Source organism: Pungitius pungitius, chromosome 5 (assembly GCF_949316345.1).
Source record: "Pungitius pungitius chromosome 5, fPunPun2.1, whole genome shotgun sequence".
Classification (NCBI taxonomy): domain Eukaryota; kingdom Metazoa; phylum Chordata; class Actinopteri; order Perciformes; family Gasterosteidae; genus Pungitius; species Pungitius pungitius.
The window spans coordinates 1510999-1523486 of NC_084904.1; the positions used below are offsets into that span (position 1 = coordinate 1510999).

At 43.0% G+C, this 12488-nt stretch overlaps 1 protein-coding gene across 3 annotated transcripts in view; it reads left to right on the top strand.

Moving 5' to 3' along the window:
- The first annotated feature begins 8378 nt into the window (after positions 1–8378).
- The window catches only part of grid2 (glutamate receptor, ionotropic, delta 2), a 301762-nt gene continuing 297652 nt past the window's right edge, over positions 8379–12488 (top strand). For all 3 annotated transcript variants that reach the window (XR_009956209.1, XM_037481965.2, XM_037481966.2), the window contains exon 1: positions 8379–9458. Coding sequence is in view for 2 of the 3 variants with exons in the window: in XM_037481965.2 (XP_037337862.2) it covers positions 9371–9458 (88 nt within the window). In the remaining variant the exon portion in view is untranslated. The remainder of the gene's footprint in view (positions 9459–12488) is intronic.

Here is a 12488-nt window from a genome sequence, read left to right on the forward strand (position 1 = left end):
ACGACAGGCTGACCCAGCTGATAATGGGACGGTTCCCTTCAGTTTATCCCACACACTAACCAGCAGTCCAGAGTCCACAGTGGGCGGCTCAAATTCTTTTCACTCGCAGAAAGGGACGCTTTCTTCTGACCAAATCACACACGGCTGATGGGTGACATTTGTATCAAGGGCCACATCTTTTGACATGTTAGTGCGGCGTGATGCAATATCATACTATCTCATCCCTTTCTTGTCTCGTTGTCCTGAATAGAAAAATTCATAGTGCCAGGATACTGTTGTGATTTCCATATTCAACAGGGTGTGTAGTGGAAAAATGCTTACCGAAGAAGGTGATAACAAATGACTGCAATAATGTGGTATATAGAGTTAGAATGGAACCACATTGCCAGTATTTCCCTGCGGAACTCGAGATTTGTACATTTGTATGCTTTACAGTAAGGGTTGTGTTATTCTTATGGAGCATACACTCAGGGATTCCAGATTAAAACGTTTATCTTATCTCTATACAGTAGGTACCATCGGTGCAGGGAGCTGCCTTTTAAATTGATAATTGGCTTTAGATCAGATAATGTTGACCCAAGGAGTGCAATACTCCTTTGACTGAGAGCAACAAGGGATGATTTTTAATGCATCGGAGTGTAGGAGGACAGGCTGTGTAAATATGTTAATATGGTTGTTACATTAGTTTTGGGTATAACCAAAATTGTTTCATCATCATCGGTTGATGATTGTATCATTTAGGTAACATAAGAATGACCAAAATAATAATGCGAGAAAAGGCTACATAATAGTATGGGCCTTCAGGCTTGCTACCGTGACTCATTATCAATATTTAGGTAGTAATTGCTTAGCATAGACACTCATCACAGCCCATAACTAAATCTTTAACATAGTGTAATTCGGCACAAACCCTACATTCATTTATGTTTCATTATTACGGGAATTAAAGAGATAAATCCCCAAAAATTGTTAATAATAATTTGTGGGCTAAGGTGGACCTTGGAGTGTTTTATTCCACCTGTACTCTGCTTGGCTCCTTTGTGCTTGCAGAATAAATGAAAATCCTTAATCATCATTTTTTTATCATGCTCCTATGTTTTGAACATCACAATATGGTTCTTGAGTGTTTCACTCACATACTTGCGTTGCTAGGTAACATAGCAACATTTTACACATCACTCTTTTTTGAATATATTAAAAAAAGAGTTATGTGTAAAATGTTTTGCTTTCACAAACCCTTCTATATAATTGAATATATATTCAGCCTAGAATTGTATCCCGTTAAATAATACTATTTGGTTTGCATTTTACTAAAGGATCCCTCTCTCCTGTTTGCTCGTCCATAATAATGCACGCCGTGACCTCACAAGGCTGCCAAGCAGTAGTTGGGTGCTGCATTCCCTTTCAGAATTTGCATCCCAGCCTGCGTGCTTGCCCCACTCGCTCAGGAGCACCGGGATCAGGTGTGATGAGGTGCACCTGGACCAGACCTCCTCAAAGCAGGTCGAGGTCGTGCAGGCTGAAAGAGGCCCCTAAAAGAACGGCATGAAGCAAAGTGGAATTAAGGAGAGGGGGAAAAAACGGTAGCCGGTAAGACAAGGACCCTGAGGTTTCAATTTTTTTATACTGTTCTGTGAAATTAACAGTTTTTTAATTAGTTAATTTTGGACTTTCAAGTTGGTTTGAGAAGATTAACACATGACCTTTTTTTTTTTTTTTTTTTTTTGGAAGCCTGTGATTTTTGCCGGTCTGTTGAATAAAACCTGCACCACCTGGGCCTGCCAATGTTTGACTTCTCAGGACCTTAAAATACATAAAAAAAACTTTAACCAGATATGCATGGCTGCTTTTAGAATTTGAAGTGGTTACACAAAGACCTGCCCCATTTTGTAGGTGTAAGTCCAGTTTATTAATACATTTAAGTTGAATGAAACATTTTCAAAGGTAACGTTTGAAAACTGAAATCCACAAGTAAATGTCCACATACTGTATGTCACTAATATGTTGCTAGACTTCTTAATATTTATTCATATAGTTATTACTCACTATTTGTTTTCAGCACTGATGGATAAGATAATGGTTTAAATAAGATTCATCTTTTATTCTGATTTTGTCAGGACAAGACAAAAAGACCAGAATATAGTATCTTGCAAGATAGCATTCTAGATTTAGGGCTTCAGTTCCCACTAGAGTCACTCGTGCTATAAAAGATTCACAATCATGGAACTATATACTGCTTAGCATAATGGCATCCACCAAATAGCACGTCAATGGCCTATTTTAGCATATTTCAGCTCCACTGAGTGAGCAGCTCGCTACGGGGGTTTTCTGAATGCAGTTTTAAATTTCCACCCTTAGTAGACGGCAACTGGGCTATTTTTTTTTTTTGAGGGAACTTCCTCTTGCCAAGGTATCTACTACATGGTGGTAGAAGCTGATCAGTTCACTGAATACACTGAAGCAGAAAGTTGGTGGTCAAATGTCTCTCTGAGGTTGTGTGCGTTGAATGACCCACGGCAGGGGGTGGGGGGCACTGGGTTGGAGTGTGCAGACATCCTTCGTGTGGCTGAAACCCCGCAGTCGCAGCAATTCACTGCGTTGTTGGTTTTCATTCCCACTTATGGCCTTCAAGGTCCCTTTTTTTTAAATGTATGACACATGCCTGACCTCAACAGCATCCGCAGTGTCCTGTTCTAATGCTGAGGGCTCTCGCAGTTTGATAAAAAGTTCCGCTTGTGACTCGGCAGAGTGAACAACTCTGTTTTAACAATATATTTCATGTGTCCTGCTGCTGACTGATGGCGTACAGAGAGACAAAGTCCTTTATTCTAAAACCTAAGGCCTATCCAGTTACACCAGTTTTTCATGCCTCAACTTTTAGCTAACCTTGCGAACAGGATTCAAGCTTGAATTTTTTTTGGGCGGCGTCGTTTCAGTCATTTTTAAATAGCCTCATTTAAAAGCAATAAAACATGATTACTATGATCTATTTTCCCTTACACAGCAGCAATTTCCAAAAGAAATTTAAAATCCATTTGATTTATTAAAATGACCATTCATTAACCAAACATGTGTAATACCTCCAGAGTGTTGTGAAGATGGGGACTTTGCTGTATCATCGGTCTGGACCATTCTCGGGAATGCAATATCTCTGGTAAGCCTTGTGGGAATTTCAGTAAATTAGCAAGAAATTCCCACTTGGGTTTTTGGATAAGCTGGCACAATTTAGAAAGTAAAAGGTTAGGGTCATTCCAAAATGCTCAAATTCACTATGATGAATCAATGTATCCTTTCCTTTGTTTTGCATGTATCACTGAGACTACTTTTCCAAGAACGAGTACGAGCAGTCAGCTACATCTGAACTACCTTTTTTATTTAGAAATTGTCTGCCATAACAATACTAATACACTCTTCTGACATTGTTGCATATGAAGTATTTTGTAAATGGTTGATTTGCTTTCATATCATTTCTGCACCAGCCTTCTGGAGCCAAGCTGAGCATTTCAGCACCATGACTCCTCTAAAGTAATGTCACTAAATGACAGGGTACTCATTGTTTCCCTCAAACACATTTAACAACCCTGTGATAGTTGTGTTTATCTGTTTTATTTCCAAAACATTTGATGCAAGAAGACAAGTAAAAAGGGAGTAATTAAAGGGACAGAAAGAGGGGGGGGGGGGGGTGAAAACATGTGTTTCTGTTTAATTACCCTTGAGAATCTCATCCTGAATGAGTTCAATACCTAGGCCGCGGGCCAGGATCTTCCTCTTTCTCGTGTATTCTTAACCTATCAATCTCTGCCTGCCTGCAACTATCTCATCCAACCCCCCCACTGCAAAACTCTCGGTTCTCACCATTTTCTTTATCTCCTGGGTTAAGGAGAATAAAGGGTGTAACGGGATTTCATTTTATGGCTCACTTCAGAAGACTATTACTACTGATAGTATTGATTAAAGGCAGGGGGAATGGCTGTGAAGCAAGATGCTGGTCAGCCGTTTAAACGCGTGAACACTACAGACATCATGCACACAGAGAATCTGGTCCACGTTAAATATTCTCAAACCCCCCCTTTTTTAAAGAAAATGGTAGAAAGATTTTCTTTCCACCTCACCATTTGTTCTGTTTAATTGGTCCGAACGTGACTGCCCCTGGAGGGTTTGTGTGTGTGTGTGTGGTACTTTAATGCCACAGTCATAGTTCAGCATCGGTCTTAACACCGGAGAAAGCACCATTCATCTGATAAGAATACATTGTTAAAATGTGGAAGTGAATGACATGATAAAGCACCTTGCCAAAAACTTCAGGGCCAATTCCTTCTTTGACACCAGCGTCATCTTCTCCTCTGGAAGGACACGCTGCAACCATTACCTGATCCCTCTTTGTAAGATAAATGGCCACTGGGCTGAAAGGTGTCAATTTAGGTACTCGACTGCCATATTACCTCAAAAGAACTTTAAATAATACACTCCTGCTTTTACTGCCCTGTCACGAACTGGCTTTACTGGCAACACAACACGAGACTCATAGTTGTTTTATATCATTAACTCTCATCCAAAGCTGTGCACATCGATATACAGACCTCTGTCTATTTTGAAATGATAATGTCCTTGAGAGGAAGTGGCAGCAGTGGGCATGCATACTAACAAGCCACCATCTTACACCTGAATTACCCTTTGTTCCTGTCAGGCCTACATCCATGCCTCTCTGCTCTTTCTAACCAGTGTGTGTGTGTGTGTGTGTGTGTGTGTGTTTGAATCGTTGTTTAGGTTTGTAAGCTCCTCAAAAGGCTTTTATGTGTAACCTCACCTACACTGACGCAGCTTACAAGGTGACCTTTCAACCCGATTACACAATCAGAGCAGCAGCCAAACAAATTGCATTTTTTTGCTGTCATTTTAATACTATTCCTGTTCAGTTGAATTAACTTTGTAAATTCTTACAACCAAGAATTTAAAAAAGACAAAATATTCTGTCATCTTATTGTAAATAAGAAAGATTTGTTTAACAATAAATGTATTTCTTACCAAAAGCGGCAAGGACAATGTAAGAAGTAAGAAAATGGTCTAAACTGAACAAATGGGTGTGACAAGCAGACAGAAATATATATAGACATTTTGAAAGCTCTCAGCTTTTGTAATTTGTAATAGTGTTTTTTTTTAACATGCTCCTCGATACTTCTGTGAGGATCAAGCGATTGGTCCCTGCATGCACCTGTGTGTCCGTCTATGGCTGATCTCGCATCCCGCTGCAACCGCCTGATATTTGGACCCTTTGTGGTCGCAATGACTCTCACCTTCTCCATTTATTGCCATATCATATTCCCTTCTGTTTGCAACCAGAGACAAAATAGTTAACTATTGTTTTGAGCGGTGTGCTCGTCTAACAGCTGACAGACTTAAACACACACTAGTGAGTACATTGGTGCCATTTAGTCGCTGCTGCACAAGTGGAGAGCTTTAGAAAGTGCTTTTTTGATGCCATTGAAAAACAGGACTTCAGCCTTCAAAGAAAACTTGTGTGAATTTTAATCGCTTTGCAATATAGTCAATATGGTGTGTAATCAAATTCATACTTCTATCTTTTCTTATTGTCAACGGACTACATAGGAACAACGTCAAGAGTATTTATGCAAAGGTTGGGAACCTTTGTCAGTCCAGGAGAGGAAATCACACTTTACAGCCCATTAGTGTCTAGACAGGATTAGCCAATTGTGGGTTGTATTCATTTAAACCATAAAATACAGCAGTGCTTGTTGCAGACACACACCTGGTGGAAAGCAGAGAGCACCATTCTGGTTTCACCTCTTGTCTCCTCATTGCACGTATACTTATCAACCTTTGTTCCTCTCATCATCTTTTCTCTTTCTCAGGTTTTAGGAGCTTACATATTCCACTTTATTACACATGGCTTTCAATTAATAGTTTTAATGAACAATGAGGTCACGTTAATGACACCAAGCTCAGTAGTTAATGTTGCATGACAGGCACAACAGGACCTACGAGACACTTAAGCGTGCGTGCGTGTGTGTGTGTGTGTGTGCGCGCTGTATGCATTCTATGATGGAAAGTGTGATGGAAAGTTACAACAGGGATTGCTGAGAAAACCAGCCAGTGCTGGTGGGGACAATAGCTCCCCAGGGAAGAGAGTAGGCGGTGGAAAAAAAATAAAGAAATGGTAAAACATCTGCTACAAGGCATAAATGGAGTGTAAACGTCGTATTACCCTAATTTTCTTGGATATAAGACTCTAAATTCCCACTAATAGTGATTGCTATGGAAAGATTTTTTTTTTTTTTTTTCAAAGATGAATGCGAGTCGAAAAAGAGGTAGACGGAGGGCTGAATAATCAAGGCGTGTTGGCATTCAGTAGACAATACTGTTGCTAGAGGCTTTGCAAGAGCCATAAAGAGTCAATGATTTTTATATCTTGAAATGACATTTTAGAGCTTGTAAACTGCACTCAATAACACCCACATATTGTACAGTAATAGCTTGTTTAGCAGTGCCAGATAGATGTGTTTGTGTATGCTTTGCTGGGTCACGTCACACACACCTACTCATCAGCCGACCCCCGCTAGAAGGATTAGGACCAATCAATAGTCAACACACAGGAGCGATGTGGTGCTCCGTTAGCAGTAAGTAAGACCCCCTACTTTACTCAAGGCTTCACGGTGAACAGCAGGATGCCTCTTTCAACAGATTAATTCATGACACTAAAATTTGATGAAAATTTCGAGCCTTCTATATCGATTTTCAAGACTTGTTCACGTGGAATTATGCAAACCTCCTAAACGGTATGCATCAAGTTCTATTCCCCCCAAAAAGGGAAATAAAGTTTGAATGCACAATCTCTTCATCTATTTAAAGTTTGGGTATGATTACAGGTTTACTGTATATTCAAGAAGTTGGAGGGCACATTTTCACGATTTGAACAAATATTTAACTCGTATATTGTCCTCAGCACTCATGTATATAGAAGACATACAATATGATGATGTCTCTCACACATTCCATTTCACCATATAAACCCAATTTATCATCACTGGCATTCAAACCAAACCATGAGTGCTAAAGAACCATAGCTATCATATAAGCACCTCTCGTATGTAGAAGCCAACTCAAATATCAAATGAAAGCAATCAAGCTTGAGCGTTTCGTATTGTAATATAGCAAAGCAACTGAAATCTAGTAATTACAACAGTTACTTGAATTCAGAGTCAAACCGATGCCCCATGAACCAAAAGTTTGAGGGGAAGCACTGAAAGATTCACAGTGCTAATGTGACTTATTTAGTTATTTATTATAAATCTAAACATCTTTTGCAGTACAGAAACTTCAACGTTTTCAAATGAGACTTCTGTTCTGGATGGGTTACACTTTGGATTCAAGTTAGAGGCCACAAAGTTGTCCCTTGTTTTGCAAAGTAGAGCAAGAACCAAAAGCCTCTTCCATTAGAAAAAGTATATTTCTCTCCGAGCTCAGCAGTCAATCATTTATTCGTTATCGGTGATATGCCGACCACCTTTTGTAAGTATTTCATTTTAATGCAAGTACCAACATCGGATATTGAAATATCTTTTGATGCTGTTATCTTCCAATTGTTCTTGTTTACGTTCCCTGCATGCTTCTTATCTCTGTATTATAAGGCTCACTTCCCCTTCAACCGAGTTGTTATATAAACATTTAATAATAAATCAATTGCATCAAATAGTGAGCAGAGCTTTCGTGGCATTTGTATCTCTGTCAGTGTAATCTCTCTTTCCTTGAATGCGTACAAATCAGTCAATCCAGTGGTTGCTTGTGGCTTCTCACACTCCTAATCCCTAATCCAAAGTCTAGGGCAGATTATGGGAACCCCAGAGATTCCAGTCTTTCCGGGAGGCAGAGATGGACAAATGGGAGGGAGAATATTTGCAGTGGACATTATTGGAGTTATTAAGGCGTAATATGGAGAACGGTGAATATTACGGGATACAGAAAAGGGTCCAGGAGAAGAAAGTTGAATGCGTCTTCTCCTGGTCATGACTTTGAGTAATTTAAACAAACATGTGCTCATCAGGAGAATGAAACGTCACTCTCCTCCACCTGCAGTAAAGTCAAAAGTCAAATGGGTTTTTGACGTAAAATAAAACACAAGCGCCCAGAAGATGACCCAAATATATCATGAGGGATGATCAACCGGTATCCCAGGACCAGCCCTTGTAGAGACGAGAGTCATCGGATCGATGGCTGAGCCAAAGTTGGCCAGCAGTAGATGCGCGCCCGACCTGGCAACCGCTCGTGCTCGCCGCCTGTTCCTCCCTCTCTCTCTCTCTCCCCCGGATCTCCTCCCTGTCTCTCATCCCCCCCCCCCTTTCCCTTCCTCCCTCGCTCATCCGCGGAGACGCGGCCAGCCTCCCCCTCACCCGCCGCCGTGCGTGCTTGGGCTGCCTCGAGTTTCCGCATACGGAGCGTGGAGTGGGGACAGCGGAGTGTCTTTGCGCACATTCCCCGGTTCGTTTTTTTTCTTCTTCTTCTTCTTCTCCGGATGCATATTTTCCGACAAAGAAAAGAAGTGTGACTTTGGAGCTCTCGTCTCATTGTTTGCGCGAGAGCTCTCCCCGGCGCAGCTCCTGTCATCTCCACAGGCAACTAGAGACAATTACAGAAATATGGCACCTCTCCGTGGTTATGCCATGTAAGGAGGCTTTTCATCCCTTTCCCCCCTACAACAAAAGTCGGTGTGTTTAGGCGTTGGTGACGTTAGAAGAGGGGCTGAGGGTAAAGAGAGATTTTTTTTTTAAAAGCCTGTGGGTAAAATGGAAGTTTTGTCCGTCGGCTTGGTCCGCTGAGGCTGCTGCTGCTGCTGCTGCTGCTGCTGCTGCTGCTGCTGGTGATGGTTTGGTGATTGGTGCAGCGTGGAAACTGCGTCGCCAAGTCTGAAAGGCTGGGAATCACGGGTCATTCCAACAGGACGCGCTTTTCAAGAGATCGAGCTTCTCCCCCAACCCCCCTGACGCCATCGAATGGTTGCAGATTGGTCCATCTGAATGTGCGGCTGCGTCCTCGGCTGAGAGGTTTCTCCTTTTGGCTTTAACGCAAACCGACGCGTGGATGCGGGTTGTTTTCTCTGCGGCTCTCCGTTTGCCCACATTATGATTTAATGTTGGGAGGGATTTCAACAGGGTGCCAGTCCGTGCCAACCCGGGAATCGCCACCCATTGTCCTCAGCGACGAGATAAAACATATATTGAGAAAGGGATTAAAGGGAATTTCCTAGACCGCCCTGCAGATGGACTAAAAAAACAAGCTTCGGATTTTAACTCATTTGGCTCTCGTTTAGAGAGCTTTGGTTCTCTGTTGCTTTTTGGACGAGGTGTATCTGGACAACATGAAAGTTATCTCTGCTCTGATGCTCGTTGCCGTTTTTTGGAGCCAGGAGCTGAAGTCGGCGTCCTCGGATTCAATCATCCACATCGGTGAGTTACTGCGCTTTTCTCCTCTGACTCGCGGCCACAATAAGGATCTCTGTGCGTCTCAAGGGGGGGGGGGCGGATTGGAGCTGCTACAGCCCCGATGTGCGCCGCGCTGCTTGAATGCCATTGATGGCGATAGCTTGACGCCCTTTGGTATACAAAGGTGGCATCTCCACGAATGTGAAGCCCCCAGTGCAACAACGAGGTGTTTGCGCCACTACGGGCGTCGTTTGAATGAAGTTTGCGTTTGAGTTGCGAGCTCATCGAGCATCAACTGCGTCGACCACGCGAACTCTATTATGTCGGGCACGCTTTAAAGTTGCGTATATCGGGTGGGGAATATAAGTAATGGCTCTATGGCTGATTGATGGTTGAGGCGGGCGTGCAACGTTTTTTGCCGTGTGCGCAAAACAGGTGGTTTAGGGTGGTCGTGATGATGCAGAGGGACTTCACACGGTGACGGCGAATCTTCCACTTGTAGGTTTTTCTGAAGCACAATGGCATTGCCTGCTTCTATCGTGAGCTGGCCTGCTGCAGTGCCTGGGGGAGAGGGGGGGGGGGAGACGTTTTCCGCCACCAGCTTTGTGTGTGACACTGTTGTGTCGTGCGTGATTTTTCGATGTCAGGGAGCGTATTCTTTCAGGCGACGTGTCTTGCAGGATGTGATGAGGACGCAAGGTGGTGGTGGGCACACGTAATCGTTGCAGCTTGATGGCCTCTGATAAAGTAGAGAGAGGGGGAGAGAGCGAGGGAGAGAGGGAGAGAGCGAGGGAGAGAGGGAGAGAGCGAGGGAGAGAGGGAGACCAATGTGTAGACCGTGCGTTAGTGAGAGCGATGACCAAACGTGCGCACACCATCACAAAGATAAGCACCTGTCCACGCTGAACTGTTTTTGACCGCATCATGCACATGGCCAAGATCCCATCCATATTTGAACACACACACACACACACACACACACACACACACACACACACACACACACACACACACACACACACACACACACACACACACACACACACACACACACACACACACACACACACACACACACACACACCACCGCTTTTGGCTTGCAGGGAGAGTGACAGTGAGTACTGGACTGTTGGCTCAATTTAGCCCCTGGTTAGCTGGTATACAGAGCAGACCTGAGGCATTTTTCAGCCACCACCTTTAAAGCTGGATCAGTCTGAGGTCTGGTTCAGGCTGGAGACCAAACTGATGCTTCATATAACAACACAGCCAACAAGTGCTTAAACTGGGAATTCTGTAATGTGCCTTTTATGGAAATTTACAGGGTACCTATGAAATACTTCGGATATTCCTACTAGATTATACAGGCATTGCAGTAAGCCTGATGGAGTATAAGTAAAGTCATTGGTTTGCAGAAGCGTCATCCTACGCACAGAGTTTCGGGCTGAGGTGCTCGGCAGTAGGATCCACTTGTTCGCCCTGGGAATGGATGGTTTGATCCCAGCAGCAGCCAGGTGTTCTGCAAGTGTCTCACAGCAAGACATTTAAACTTAACAAGCTCAGACTGTTAGTTTCTTTCGATAGCGGTGTAAGCGATATGACAGGTTAGGCTTACTGAGACGGGGAGGCAAACTTGCACAGGTCCTTATCAGCTACTGGAAACATTTCAGGGATCTCTATGAGTTGGCTATTGATTGTATTTAAGCTAGGGAAACGGGCACGGTGTCTCACTGCCTCATGCTTCTTGGTGTAGGCTCCAATGGGTTGACGGGTAACATGGAAGCTTACTTGAGGTTTGGTGTAAACCTAAAGATGCATAGATATAGTGCAGTGTGCATCAACAGTCACTGTGTAAAACTGGCCTGCACAGACATGATGATTTATACAAGTAGAAGCCCTCAAATCACCTCCAGTTTGCAATATAATCCATACACACTCCGGACCATTAATTGAGGAAGAAATTTAGTGACATGCATAATGAGAAATCTCTGCTATTCCTCTTTGACCCTGTAGTGCGAGCCAGGCCAGTGAGTGCTTTCCAATTAGTAGAAAAGTCAGTGAAAGCAGTGTGTAGTTTATTGGTTGACTGAATTTATTCTTAGTTACAACTCCATGTGAGCAATGTGACCATGAACAGCGTTTGGCCCCGCATTAACGAGTAAATGTGCATGTACGTGTGGACAGAGAATCAGTGTGGGCGCTTAGTCGGTGGGATTTCTGTGAATTTACGTTTTTTTCCCCCCCCCCTTTGCTCTACCGTCCTCCATGGTTCTAATCAATAGTTCATTTCCTAGCTTTACACAAGTACTTTGAATCACAACAAAGGGTTACCCCCCCCCCCCCCCCTCCCCCAAAAACAATACTTTTTTCCTCATTCGGCCTCTCACACCACCCCTCACTCACCCCTCCTGATCCTCCTACCTTGGAAAGAGCAGATAAGCCTGGGTATGGATTCAGTGGAAGGAAGGAATATTAGGATTTGCTAGCATTGTTTTCACATTTATGCTGGTGTTGTTTAATGGAGAAATAAGCCACACTGGTTTCTTTATGTCATAATATTTCATTTAGCAAAAGATTATTGAACATCCACCATCTTCTCTCCCACTCTTGCAGTGCTGACTTGTCTGGCTGTTTGTCTCTCTTTCTCAGTCACTCGGTCTGTGTGTGCATGCTCATCATATTGACTTAGGACTGCATGAGAAAGAAAAAAACCCCTGCTATACCCAGCAGGAGCATCACATTGACATGTCAGAAGTAATCCTTCTTTAATCTCTTTGTTGCCGCTAAAGATTGAATGATGGGGAAAAAAGAGTGAGAGAGAGAGAGCGTGCATGTATAGCGAAGGGAGATGTACATCAAAGGCAGAAAAGATGGAAGACTGAAAATGAAGGAGAGAAGCCAGGGGGAAGAAAGAGAGAAGGTGGACTTAGTCATCCTCCACCCCTTTGGTTGTCTACACTGAAAACCTGTGCCTTCCTATTACTAAGTATTTATTTTTTAGCAATATTAAGAGCAGTGAGAAGCAGATGTTTTTATCTCACTATGTGCAGGCATCAG